Below are 15,546 nucleotides of genomic sequence, written 5' to 3' on the forward strand. Positions count from 1 at the left end.
AAATTGGAACATTTGAAAGACTAAAACGGCTACAAGGCTGTTAGTAAATCACATGATTTAAGTAATTATTCTGAAAAAATATTCAAAATAAATTCCTTTTGCAATAATTTACTAAAAGCCTTGTAGCCAAGCCTCGACCTTTCCTTTCCCTATTCACAATGGATTAAAATCGAATTTTATGTGCAAAGCCTTAAAAATTTTAATTAAAGTAAGCAACTTACTTTTCAAAAATGTACCAAAATTATTGGTCTCAGCATTAATATGATAGGTTTCGCTCCTATGCTGTTTTCAAACAGCTGATTATACATACTAGCAACTACATCCATACATGAACTTGAGGTAGGGGAGGGGGGGGGAGGGGTTGTACCCATTTAGCTGACCCTTAAAAATTAAAAACGTGGTCAATCATACTTATCAAAACAAGGTGTACATTAAAAGTAACTTTTCATCTTTGTCTAAATCGACTAAGCATCTAATGCTGGAACCACCTCCACGCGAGGTGTGTTATACAGCGGTGGTTTATAATATTTTAAAGTGCTAAAGAGTACCCACTGTAAATGATAGCAGCATATTTAAAGATAAATCTTACAAAACACAATATGAAATTTAATTTCAAAGGCTTAAATCAAATATTTAACAGTATTTATTAGACTTTGATACAAATTAAATTTTTTTAATTTTGTCCAACTAGTCATTGTGATTTGTACTTCAGCAATAATGTCTTTATTGCGCAAGTCAAAGATTCCTTCAAATTTCCCAGAAATATTTAGGGTTTTCACTTCTATTCCTCCTTATTCTATGGGAAATTGCCTATAAATTTTTCTGGTACCCAAAGTTTTAGAAGGCAAATTCTGTCAGTCGTTGGCTATACAGGGTGGGAACATTTGGCTGTTTATTACACGAGTCCCCAAAGTTTTACAACAACTTATTCGATGGCTTAACAACTTTGGGGATTTTTAAATCTTTTTATTTGTTGATTCATTTTGTGTAACATCATTGGAGATGTACTTCACTTAAAAAAAAACCTAAACCTAAGAGTTACCTTTTATAGCGAAGGAAAACATAATTTAAATGTATGATGTTATAACTTATAATTATTTCACTCTAAAAAATTGTTGGAAGGGAGGGGACATTGGACTGTAAATTACACTGGTACCCAAAGTATGTTTTCTTATTTGATGACACATAAACTTTGGGGCATAATCCCTTTCGTGGCAACGCCTCTTAAGGGGCGATTCTTCGTATTTTAACAATAGCTTTTCTCCTGCGGGGCCCATTGCCTAACCCTGTGGGGAAATCACTTAACCCTATATAACCTAAAATAACCTATTTAAAGCCAATTTAAAAATACGACGAATCGCCCCTTAAGGGGCGTTACCTAGAAAGGGACAATTCCCAAACTTTGGATTTGTTGGCTTTACAATTAGTGTCCTAGTTTTTCAACCAATAATCTAATCCATAGAAGAAGTAATATTGTTTCTCGTATTCATTCGAATCCGGTAGATAGGAACCGGTTCTCATACGAAAAAATCTATGTCTAGCATCGTATTATATCCAGCTTTCTACGGATATAGAATGTACAATCATAAGATTAAAACCAGTTTTTTCAGCCGGTGCCTTCGGCACCACGGGGCTAAAAAAACTAGTTTTAATCTTATAATTGTACATTCTATATCCGCGGAATAATACGATGCGAGAAATAACTATTCTCGTATTCATTCGAATCCGGTGGATAGGAACTGGTTCTCATACGAAAAAATCTATGTCTAGCATCGTATTATATCCAGCTTTCTACGAATATAAAAATGTACAATCATAAGATTAAAACCAGTTTTTTAGCCCGTGCTTTCGGCATCTCGGTGCTAAAAAAACTGGTTTTTATCCTATAATTGTAAATTCTTTATCCGCGGAAAGCTGTTTATAATACGATGCGATAAATAACAATTATAATACATTTTTGTCAAGGATCTTAAGGGTTAAGACAATGGACGATAAATTTATGTACAACTGACAACTTAAGAACTTCGTCTGTAGATTGAAATTATTGGTTCAAAAGTTTGGACACTGCTTGTCAGAAGCAGTCAATCAATATTTAGTGCCCAACGATTTAAAGCCAACGAATGGAAGAATATTTATTTCTCGCATCGTATTATAAACAGCTTTCCGCGGATATAGAATATACATTTATATGATTAAAACCAGTTTTTTTAGCCCCGAGTTGCCGAAGTCACTGGTTAAAAAAACTAGTTTTAATCTTATGATTGTACATTTTTTTATTCGTAGAAAGCTGGATAACATACGATGCTACTCAAAGCTTTTTCGTATGGATGAGAACCGGTTCTTATCCACCGGATTCGAATGAATACAAGAAAGTTTGTTTAAAACTTTTGGTACTAAAAATTACAGTCAAATGTCCCTTTCCTCCCTCATGTTCATTCATGGATTGGACAATAAATGAGAATTTAATATTTTTCTCTCCCCAATTGAGGAGTAAATTAGAATTAATTTATTGGCCATTGACATATGCCTTCACCCCTGAATCATCTTTATAATATGTAATTATTCAGATACATATAAAATACATGATCGTCCAAGGGATCGCTAAACGTCTTTTTTGGAGGTTGGGGGTTGAAAATGTCTCTTGCTTAAACAGTGTTAAAGCTGGGGATCTAAAGGGATAAGACATGGCCGATAAATTGATGTACATCCCAAATAATGATAAACAAAATTACTCCTTCTGTAGATTACAATAAGTAGTTGAAACATTTGGATACTCAACTAAATGAACCAACAAATCAAAATTCAATCAAAGTCCCATTAGTTGTTAAGCCAACGAATACGAAAACGTTATTATAAGACTTTGGAAACTAGTTTAATAAACAGCCAAATATCCTCTGGTTTAAGCGGATAATAATGCGGTTAATGCGGCCAAATCTGCGGTAATTATGCGGCTAGCAATACCAAACATATAAAATTCATGGTGTAGTAATTAAGTGATAGCCTGATATCTAGTTGCCGAAAGTGTACGCAGTTTCCTGAGTGTTTCCTCATCCTAGCTCAATATTTACTACTAGCTAAAAAAGCTTCAAACTTCAAAAAAAAAAATCAAAATTTAAAAAATTCAAATTTATAATGTATAATGTATAAATCGTTTACACATTCAAATTTTGATTTTTTTAAGGGAAGTTTGAAGATTTGTAGCTAGTAGTAAATATTGAGCTAGGATGAGGAAACACTCAGGAAACTGCGTACACTTTCGGCAACTAGATATCAGGCTATCAATTAAGTTTAGTTAATTTTGTTAAGCCCTACAATAAAGGTTGCATATAATAGAGGAAAACAAGGTAGGGATGGGACATTGGACTCGAATTTATTTGGGTACCCAAAGTTTTTGAACATTTCGATTGGTTACTTTAAACAAGCAGTGTCCAAACTTTTCCATCAATAATTATTCCACTCTATCAGGGATCTAAAGGGATAAGACAATGGCCGATTAACTGATGTATATCCCCAATTATGATACACAAATTACAACTTCTTTAGATTACAATTAGTGGATAAAACGTTTGGACACTCAAGTAAATAAACTAGCCAATCAAAATTCAATAAAAGTCCCCAAAGTTGTTAAACTTACAAATAAATAAAACCTTATTATGAAACTTTGGGGACATGTTTTCCCTTTCCCTGCCACTCTATAATTTGTATCTCTAGTTGGTACCTCTATTGGTCTGGCCAAGCGACTAAGCAATGAATTGTCATAATTCTGACACGGATAATAGGATCGATAAATTATTGCTCCGATGTTGCGCCAGATTTTCATGTTCTCTAATAAAGGTATGCTCACAGCATGATTCCATCATTCATCCCCTTTACCCCATATTTTACTCTCTTACTGGATGAACGAACTGACCAATAGATGAATTCCATATGAGCATCCTTGACTGACGACTAAATTAATGAATTTTTCTATACCTATAATGCCTGAAAATTTTGATACTCTAGACACGAAAAAAAGTTAAAAAACTTTTCAATCAGATTACTAATAATTTACTTTTACTGTACCCACGACACCTTTTTATATTCCACCGGATATAAACCGGTTCTAAGGCCGTAAATAATAGTTAATAATGACATCGTATACAGCTTTCCGCGGATATTAAAAAAAAAAATTAAGATTAAAACCGGTTTTGTTAGCATCGAGTGGCCGAATGCCCGGGCTAATAAAAATTTATGATTTTTATTTTATTAATAGTGGAAAATTGTTTGTAATACGATGCTATACATGTTTTTTTCAGTTTGAATGAGGTTTGGTTAAATACACCGGATATAAACCGGTTCTACAGCCGTGAAGAAAATACATGTCTCCCCCCCCCCCCCCCCCGTTTAGTAAATATTGTAGGTTGTAGGTTATTTTAATCAGCATTTCCACCCCCCCCCCTGATACAAAAATGGACAGAGGAAAATTTGTCGTCAATTTAGGTTGCTAACATGTTTATTAACTCATTTATTACTTAGTTCGTTCATCTATTAGGAGGGGATGGACTAAAGGGGGTTGATGGAAAGAATCGTTATTTTAGCCAGCTGCGAGCATCACTTTATCAGAGTACACTAAAATCTGGCGCAACATCCAATTAATAATACATCCATTGTTACAATACAAATTTCATGATTAACTTTATATAATTCTATTTATATAGCTAAATAAAACCTTTTAATCAAGGTTATTTTTTTAGCAGTTTAGGTAACAATTAACTAATCCTTAATTACCAAAGTAAATGGATGTATGTATGTCCAGTAAGATCTCAAAAACAGTCGACTGGTTGTTCTATATTTGTAGGAAAGATAGGTGATGGTTTTAGGCTACTCACGGGGGTTAAAGTAATATGTTACAGTAGAAGGATATCGTATTGTATTGACATAAAAACGGGCATAAATCATTACCATGGAAGGCTAAGACTTTTATGTAAAGGTCCTCCAATCAAAGAGTTGAGTATTAAAAAAAGCATTAATAGTATTTTTAAAAATATCTTTATTTTTAACCTTTAAATAAGAAAAGGAAATTGCTGTACAAATTGTATAAATCAATTGACATTTAGTAATAAAGTTTTTTTTCTAGTATTGCTTCGAAACCGATTAATATCCGCCGGATTAAAACCGGTTCTTAGCCATACTATTACATTGTATTACAGCCAATTTTAATCGAATATTAAAGTAAAAATTATAAGATTAGTTTTGATATCTGCGGAAAGCTGTCTATAATACGTTGCGATAAATAACTATTGCATTTTATCAAGAAGGGATAGGACAGTGCTGGTTAAATTAATCAACAAATCTTTCCCCTCTCTTCTGAAGGAAGTATGTTACTTAAAATTATTATGGAAGATTAATTTAACATTAATTGTCCTATAACCATACCCAGGCTTCTCCCTCAAAGTTTCAGTTAAGCACTTAAACCCCACTTTAAAACTAAATAAAAATTAGGGGAGGGGAGAGATTTTTTATATACCTAAAAACTTGTTATGTCCTAACTTGCCCTACAGTAATAATATTTTTCAATTAAGGGAAAGGGTTTTCAGTGCTTAACAGACATCTTGAGTAAAACTGCCGTTTTTTATCGTATTATTGAAATGATAACTAATCCTCCATTCTGCTTTCAGATGAATATTTAGGTTTATCTCCAGTCTTTTGGAGACGTGTGTGTGCGTGACACAGGCGCGGCACAGCAACCACCCTCCCCACACCACAACCCACCCGGACAACCAACCACACCCCCCCACACACATAGTTTTGGTCGGTCAGTCTGTTTGTTATACAAGAAATAAAAGACCGCCATAACTTTTTATTTGATTTTTAAAAAGTTCAATAATAGAGATTTGAAAAAACTTGAATTACAAAAAAAGTTTTTTTTTTAAACTTATGTAGAAGTGAATAAGTGAAAAGAATAAAAACTTACACCCCAAAAAGATAAAAAATATCTTTTTTTCCAAAAAGTTTATTAATAGTGATTTTAACGGGGTCGATTCAAGTTGACCCCCGGCCCGAATTAAAAACACCGCCATATCACTTTCCACCCCGCCGCAGAATCAACTAAACGGCGGTGAAAGAGGGTGTACACAAGTAAGGGCGAGGGCCGCCGTTTCATAGAAGAATGCCCCTGCTCGGCGGGCAAAATGGGGGCAGCAAGTCAGCGGCGGCGGCTATGGGCTGTGTCGGCGGCGGTGGCGGCGAATGGGACACGGAACGGTCTTCCATCTCGACAAATTCGTCGGCCACGTCGAACTCTCTGTCGACAAACTTTGCCTCAAACTCGGCCAATAAGCTAACAAAAGTAAGTCATGTTTAACAGGGTTTAGCCCCAGGGAGGGAGAGGATATTGGGCTGTTTATTAACTAGTCCCAAAGTTTTATGATAACGTTTGATATGATAATTGGTTGGTTCATTAAGTTAAGTGTTCAATCGTTTCAACCATTGTATTCTACAAAAGGAGTAATCTTGTGTATCATCATTAGGGATTTACATTTATCGTCTCTGATCTTATCCCTTTAGATCACTAGATATACATACTTAGCCGTTTCAGAGATATTGACTAACAAAACCCTTTTTATTTTTAGTTTGGAAAGAGAATACGAGATTCTTGTAGAAATTTACGCGTTAGTAAGTCAGGCCGGAAACACTTCTCCATCGACAGCTATACGACAGACCAACTACCAAATGTAAGTCTCATACTTATAGAGTAGCCTAGCTTCGCTATAATTAGGGTATGTCCGTACGTCCGTATGTATCAACGAATAAGTACTTTAGCTACAGCTATACGACAGACCAACTACCAAATGTAAGTACTATACTTATAGAGTAGCGTAGCTTCGCTATAATTAGGTTATGTCCGTACGTCCGTATGTCTCAAAGAACAAGTACTTTAGCTACTGCTATACACCAGACCAACTACCAAATGTAAGTACAATAGTTATAGAGTAGCCTAGCTTCGCTATAATTGGGGTATGTCCGTACGTCCGTATGTCTCAACGAATAAGTACTTTAGCTACAGCTATACCACAGACCAACTACCAAATGTAAGTACTATACTTGTAGAGTAGCGAAGCTTCGCTATAATTAGGGTATGTCCGTACGTCCGTATGTCTCAATGAACAATTGCTTTAGCTACTGCTATACGACAGACCAATGTCCAAATGTAAGTCCTATACTTATAGAGTAGTGGAGCTTTGTTATAGTTAGAGTATGTCCGTACGTCTATCTGTACGTATCAAGTACTTTAGCTTACAAAGCTTCGTTAATTTATCATAGTTTTGAAAATCGAACGTTTTGATGCCCGTAAAGATCCCGCTAAACACTGAACTGATTGAGTACTTCATTAAAGGAAGCTACATAAAGTCCAAGCAGTGGCGTGCAAAGCACTTTGTCTAGGGGGGGGCATTTTGAAGATTTTGTAAAATTTTGCCCCCCCCCTAAAGCAAAGTGCCCCGGGGGGGCACTTTGCTTTAGGGGGGGGCATTTTGATTATATATAGTAACTTTAAATAAGGGCGTTTTAAGGGGTGGGATTATTTGATTATGGGCCTTCTAGTCCTTATCCCTTTTTCCCCATCCCTTCCCCCATCCCTATTTCCCATTTATATCCCCCATCTCTTCTCCCCCATCCCTTCTCCCCACCCTGCAATGACCGAAGGGAAGAGAGCTAGAAAGCATCTTCGAAAAAAAAGTGCAGAAGATAATTTAACCTCCCCCCCCCCCCCCACCACAAAACATTTTTTTATGGGTGGAAGGGGATGTTATAAAATCTCAACAGGAAGGATGAATAACCCCATTAAAAAATTTTTTTGGGGGGAGATAAAAACATTCATTTTGGAAATAATTTACTTAAAATTTACCTATTATGTAAAACTGATTTTAAACAAGGATGACAACATCTATAAGTAGCAAAGCACAAAAAAAATCATTAATAAGAATACAGACAAGTAGATTTAAAGAGCATCTGTTGAAATCAATATATATTTTAGATAGAAAAAGTCACAAATCCTTTTTCCTGTATGTTGTGTTATGACAGTCAAAGTAAATTACATACTGGATGCTCGAAACAGCAAGAAATTTTTTTTTTTAATCTTATAATCCACAAAAAAATTTATCGTTCCATAAAAACCAAAGATATAAAGAAAATTACTTGTCCTTTCATCTACAGATATAAAAATCTCTTAGAAATATGGAAAACTTTGGGGTATAGTTTCTTTTGTGGCAACGCCTCTTAAAGGGCATTTCGTCGTATTTTCATAGTAGCTTTTAATAGGTTATTCTAGGTTAAGTTGGGTCAGGTGATTTCCCCGCAGGGTTAGGCAATTGGCCCTGCAGGAGCTATAAATAGGTGAAAAGCTGCTGTGAAAATACGACGAAATGCATCTTAAGAGGCACTGTCACAAAAGGGACTATACCCGAAATTTAAAAGATACAAAAAAAGCCAAAAATGTCCGACGTCCGACCTCCATGAATTTTTAATAGTTAATTATACTCCATAATGATGGGAATGTTAACATTAAGTTTTAGCCTTCTATCTTTAATTGCAGTTGAAAAAATCACATTTCCCCCTTAGCATTTCGTACTGACAGCCATAGTGAATTATAGAGAAGCTAAAAAGTTATATCAACATATCCTACCCTCTTTAAATGGCACTTTAAAACTCTGTTAATTTTTGATTAAGTGGTGTTTCCAATGATTTATAAGGGAAGTGCGTGAAGCGCACCTAAAAAAATTTACTCCCCCTTTGAACTAAAATCAATTAAAGACAACAAGAGTGGCATATTTTATCAAGTTAGGAATATAGAGTGTAGTTAGTTTTAAGGGTTTTTAATGAAAATTGCCATAAAAAAACATGTCTTTTTGTAAGGGTATGTACATAAAAAAAATGATAAACTTATCCTGAAAATAATATGACATCATATATAGTTATTCATTTAGACAGACATACAGTGTTGAGAAAAAGGCTTAGATAAATATCAATGCTGTTTCTTTTTTATATAAAATAACTTTTTAATTAAATATTTGTTGTTTTATAGAAATAAAAAAAAAATATACAATGAAATAAAAAGCAGAAACCATTTGGAAGGGCGCGAAGCGCAAATTTTTTCTTTAAATATGCAGGGAGGGAGGGGTTTTTGGGCTATTTATTACTATAGTCCCCAATATTCCATATAAAATTTTCTTATTCGTTGGCTCAACAACTTTGGGGACTTTAATGGAATTTTGATTGGTTGGTTAATTAAGTCGAGTTTCCATACATTTCATCCACTAATTGTAATCTATATAAGGGTAATCATCATTGGGGATGTACAAAATTTCTTTGGTAAAAAGTTTATATTATACAAAATAAAATACTTCCTATTACCTGGTTTGTTATGTTCAGTGAAAAAAGATTATAACCTAATTTCTACACTAATTAAAAAATTTGTTAAGGTGAAATGAATAGTAACTGTCTGTTTGGCGCGAAGCGCCAAAATTTTTTTTTTGAGTATTTCTACACTAATTAAAAAATTTGGTAAGTTTAAATGAATAGTAACTGTGTGTTTGGCGCGAAGCGCCAAAATTTTTTTTTGAGTATTTCTTGATCTTTTTTTTTGGAAACTGGGATAGTTTTGCTTTTTGTAGGGTAGGGGGCAAAAAGGGGCATTTTTGTTGACCAGGGGGGGGCAAAATGGGGCATTTTTCAACATTTAGGGGGGGGCGGTGGCTAGGGGGGGGCAGGGGGGGGCGTTTTGGTCGCTAGGGGGGGGCGATTGCCCCAAATGCCCCCTTCGGTTCGCACGCCACTGAGTCCAAGGGATTGTTTTAGGCTATTTTTAACTCTTCTCATCCTTTCGAATACAGAGCCCCTAAATGCTATTACTCTATATTTCTACATGCGCTAAAAATAAATGTTATATTTTTTATCTTATCATTTTTTGTGCTGTATATAATTGTGTCAGAATATGTAGTAATATTATTTCTCGTATTCATTCGAATCCGGTGGATAGGAACCGGTTCTCATCCATACGAAAAAACTATGTCTAGCATCGTATTATATCCAGTTTTCTACGAATATAGAAATGTACAATCATAAGTTTAAAACAAGTTTTTTTAGCCCGTGCCTTCGGCATCTCAGGGCTAAAAAAAATAGTTTTAATCTTATAATTGTACATTCTATATCCGCGGAAAGCCGTTTATAATACGATGCGAGAAATAACTATTCAAAATTAATATTACAAAATCTTTTTTTGGCCTAGTAACTAAATATTACAGTCATAGTATAACGGATAAATAAATCTACTGATTTAATTTTGTAAGCATCTGCAAAATAAGGTATAGTTTTAAGTTTCTTCGTTTTTAAAAATGATTTTAAAATAAAAATAGTAAATTACGAGCGGATGCGTATAAGATAGCCTAAAACCATCACCAATGCTAAAATTTAGATATAAATGCAGAAATCAATCGATTCAGTAATTGAATAAATGCCAATTTATTTGATGTTATTAGGGAAAAAGATACAAAATAAAACATATTGACATATTTGAAGCAGAAAAAAGTCAACAAATGTTTTAATTTTCAATCACTTTTTGTTTAAAAATACACGTTTTTCATAGGCAAATAAAACAGTCAAAAGAAACATTAGTTGGTAAAGTAGTACCTAAGTTTTTTTTTGCTGAAGTTTAGGATTTCAATGACCCTTGAACCAATTTAGTTCTCCATTTTATGGAAGCTTCACATAGGTCCCAGGGTGGTTCTAGGCTGTATTATTGTGTAAGATTTAAATACACAAAAGTTATATACATAATTGATATAGTTAAACCTTACCTACTTTTTCTTAATAAGTTTAAAATTGCTACTGTTATAAAAAAAAGTATCCAGTAAAAAAATTCACAATTTTTTAATGGTTTAATTAAAAATTTAATCTATGAAAAGTCTTTCTAAAAGTTTTTAACCAAGAACAGTTTTATCAACAATTGATACAGCCAAAATTTAGACTGTAAATTATACTGGTACCCAAACATTATAAACTTAATAACTTTGGGAACTTTTATTAAATCTTTATTGGTTGGTCCCTTGTCTCTTCCCTTCAGTTTATATAGAATATTTACGGATCTAAAGGGATAAGACAATGGACGATCAATTAAATTACATACCTCCAATGATCATAAACAAAATTACCCCTTCTATGGATTGATATAATTGGTTGAAAAGTTTGGAATAAAGTTGGTATGGAAAAAAATGTACTTTTTGACTGAATTAATTATAGAGTTGCCATGCACACACAAACACAGAATCTACACACACAAAATGCACACACAAACAAACACACACAAGCGAATACACACAAAATGTTTATGGATCATTTAACTTGATGTATGAGATGTAGGACTTCGCTCCTTCCACACACACACACTCACACACACAAACACACACTCACACACACACAGAGGGCGTGCACAGGAGTTTTATAGGATAGGGGATAAGGGGGGGGGGGGAGATATTTAAATTATATTTGATTTGGAGCATAAGTATGAGCACCTCCTTTGAAATTAATTGCTTTTCCTAATTTTCACCCCCTTATGAAATACACCCCCCTGGCAAAACCCTATGCACGCCACTGGAGATGGGAGGGGGTGGGGATCCAAGGTGTGATTTTTTTTGGCAAAAAGGAGATCTATTGGATATAATTATCATAGTTAATATTATCTTTTGCTATTTAAAATTCATTAATACCAAGCCTTGTATTTTCATGTAGTTTGTGTGTGTGTGTTTGTGTGTGTGTGTGTGTGTGTGTGTGGTTGTGTGGTAGAGTGTGTGTGTGTATGTGTGTGTGTGTGAGGGTGTGTGTGTGTGGTGTTTGTGTCTCATTAATCATTTTTATTCTGCATTTTCCTTTAAAACAAAAAAGAAGCCTTATCCCCCCCCCCCCTACCCTTACATTTTAAGGTTAGGTTTTTTACCTGGATTATCTTTATTTTTACTTTAAATTACTTTGTAAATGTTAAAAGTATAAAATATTATAATATTTTTTTTTGGGGGGGGGGGATTTGGGGGATTGTTTCCTTAAAACTTCAGGGATAGTGCAATTTTTATTCCACAATAGCTGGGATTTTTTAGAATTGCCTAATTCTGATGATCCATTTCCTCCCTCCTCCCCCCTCTCTAACAATTCCCCCCCCCCCCCCGTCATGATAGTTAAAAAGTACAAATTTTGTTTTATATGATTAATCGATATATTATTACTTGGATGTTGCACCATATTTTTATGTACCCTAATAAATTGTTGCTCGCAGCTGGCTAAAATAACAACAAATTCAATGCACCTCCTCTACCCCATCCCATTCCCTGCTACTGGACGAACGAATTGACCAATAAATGAGGACCATATTAGCAAGCTAAATTTGCCCCTGTCAATATATCCATGTATATCTTACATCCATGTATATGTATGTAAAAAGTTGGCTAAAATTTAGAGGAAGGGAGGGTCCTTAACCTGTTTTTACTCCATCAAAATTATTATACAGGGTGGACCAAAAAAAACTTCTGCCAAAGTTTTTGTTTTTACTTTATGAAATCTTGATTGGTAGGTTTAAACTTGCCGTATCTACTAATGATTTAAATCTAAAGAATTATTAATTTTGTGAATCATAATTAGGTCTGCATCAATTAATTATCCATTGTTTTATCCCTTAAAATCCATTCATTTAGGGGCTAGTTTGATGTAATAATTCAAAAAATCAACCTAAATTTCATATTTTTATGAAATTTTTAACAAAAAAATAAAATAAATTAAAGGAACTGAATCTTTATATAACACAATCCGCGTTTATGAAAAATCTGCAATATAATACTTTTTCTGACCAATTATGCAACCTAAAATATAATTACATAAACACATTTTTCAAATAGATATAGCATAAAATACAATATAAGTATTTATGTAAGTAAATTTTAAATATTTTTGTAAATTTTAAATCTTACTTTTTTTCTAAATAGATTTGATAAGAATTAGGCCTCTTTAAATAAATTTCATCTTTCTATATCATGATTTTTAAGAAAAATAATAATACATTTTTTTGAGTCATCCTGTACTTGTATTTATTTTATAATAATTATTAACTTAAAACAGGGATAATATTTATAAAGATAAAAAGGGAATAGTACATCCAAAATTCAAGATATTTTGTTAAATATTTATCTCATTGTATTATGGACAGCTTTCCGCGGATATTAAATTGAAAATTTTTCAGATAAAAACCATTTTTGTTAGCTTTAATTCAAAAAAGAAATAGCCTGAAATCAACCCAGAAATTGGGTTTAGAAAGGCAAAAAATAGCCTAAAACCAGCATGTGAAACTTTCCTATAAAGGATAGCTAAATTGGTTCAGTAATTTTCGAGATCTTAAGGGACATACAAAAAAACTTACTACTTTATATAACAGAATAAATGTCCATGTTCCATTTATTAACAAAAAAAGCTGTGCCTTGAGACTCACGTAGAAAACGCATTACAAATACAAAAATTATACATTTTAACTACAAAAAGTACATTTGGGGTTGGAGACTTCCCTGTTCAACTTTTTGTTGTCGTTATATCATTCGTTTGATGTCGATAAAGTAGAAATGGAGGAACTGTAAATTATTCTGTTACCCAAAGTTTTTCTATTCAAAAACTTTGGGTACATTTTTTGAATTGTGATTGAGTGGTTTATATAGTAGTGTAAAAACTTTTTAGCCAATATTTTCAATCTACAAAAGGTTAATTTTGTCTATCATCATTGGGGATGTACATCAATTTATCGCCACTTGTCCTATCCCTTTGGATCCCTGTAAATGCAACCCAATAATAAAAATTGTAAAATACAAAGATCTTTGTTTAAAGAAAATTAGGGTTATTGAAAAAATAATCATTTTAAGGACAGAAAAACGTATTCTAAAAAAGCATAAAAAAAATTACGAACAAAGAATTATATAAATATCTAGGTCAATGGAGAAAAAAAAATTTCCCAAATTTTTATAAACAAAATTACCCTTTTGTAGTTTGAAATTATTGGTTGAACAGTAAAGACACTGCTAGTACCCAAAGTTATAGAGCCAACAGATTATAACACTTTGGGTACCAGTAAAATTTAAGTCCAATGTCAACTCCCTCCTCGCCTAAAGTGCAAATTTTAAGTTTTCAGAAATACTTTTTTACCTCTCTTATCAATTTTTAGTAAAGAGTGACCTATTTTTGTTTATTTTAAGGATGTTTTTTTGCCTTTTTTGATAAAAAAATGTATTATTATGTAATTCAAACAAGGATAAATAAAGGGGGAAGATAAATAGTATAAAACCATCCCAAGGCTTAAATCTAAAAATAAAATAGCATAAAACTGTGAACCATTTCTAAAAAGAAGAAATCAAAAAGCTCTGTAGTTTTTAAAATCATAAGTTTCAAACAAAAAACATTACTACTTTATTTTTAAAATTATTGGTGGAAAAATATGGACAATCCTTGATAGGACCAATAATTAAAGATTTAATAAAAGGCCCCAAAGTTTTTTAAACCTACGAATGGGAGAACGAGTTAAAAACTTTATGGGAACTGGTACAAAGTACAGTACGTTTACCCTTGTACTTTAATGCTTTTTACCTATGGTTGAGTTCCATACTTGTTATTTCTTAAAAATAACAGTAGATTTGACGCTATGGAAAGCCTGTTATTGTACAGTAATACTACAATATTTAAGGTCTCTAAAATCTATTTAATGTCTTACTGCCTTGAAATGCAGCTAGTTTAGGGATATGTAAACTGAAATAATATCCATGTTAGGTAATAAAAAATATTGATTATTAAATATGACGAAGCCCAATCTGTACCACTTTTGATTCCTGTGACGTAATAAAAATGAGGGATTCTCCATCTATTTTTTGGGGGTTTTCTTTTCCACTTCTCCTCTCATCTCCCTCATTATATGACGTCACAGGAATCAAAAGTGGTACAGATTGGGCTACGTCATTAAATACACCAAATTCCAAATTCTACCAATGAAATAAATGATTAAAATTTTATAATATCCATCCCTCTGAGGTGGTGTATTCATTTCTTATAAATATTTTATTTTATGTCTGTATGTATGTCCTTCTGTCTGTCTGTCTTTCCCTCTGTCTGACTGTCTGTCCTTTTGTCTGTATGTGTGTGTTTAAATTGATATATGTCATTTTTATATATATTCACGGGGAAAGCTGTGTCATACAAAATTGTTAAAAATTAAATTTAGCACCACAATTATAACGCTTAACTTATACTAGATTTTAAAACCTTTGTTATTTCACCTTTTATATAGAACTTTGCCAGGTTATAAGCTATTTGATGTACTTTTTAGGAAAAAATAGCAAAATTTTGTTGGTCTTTAGAAATATAGATTTCTAGATGATAGATTGCTGAAAAAAAACCTATAGCAACCGCAAAAACCTACAGTCAAAATAATCATTATTAAGATAAAATGTGTGATTATTCTCAATTATAATCTTGTGATGTAAGTGTGTATTTTAA

General features: G+C 33.0%; 1 protein-coding gene across 1 annotated transcript in view; it reads left to right on the forward strand.

Moving 5' to 3' along the window:
- The first annotated feature begins 5,655 nt into the window (after positions 1 to 5,655).
- Positions 5,656 to 15,546, forward strand: part of LOC145315657 (uncharacterized) — a 28,015-nt gene continuing 18,124 nt past the window's right edge. Inside the window, exons 1-2 of the mRNA XM_080155653.1 lie at positions 5,656 to 6,328; positions 6,612 to 6,713. Of these exons, the coding sequence (XP_080011779.1) occupies positions 6,149 to 6,328; positions 6,612 to 6,713 (282 nt within the window). The 5' untranslated portion in view covers positions 5,656 to 6,148. The remainder of the gene's footprint in view (positions 6,329 to 6,611; positions 6,714 to 15,546) is intronic.

The sequence above is a fragment of the Acartia tonsa genome, chromosome 4, assembly GCF_053477335.1.
Source record: "Acartia tonsa isolate MP-2025a chromosome 4, ASM5347733v1, whole genome shotgun sequence".
NCBI classification, from domain to species: domain Eukaryota; kingdom Metazoa; phylum Arthropoda; class Copepoda; order Calanoida; family Acartiidae; genus Acartia; species Acartia tonsa.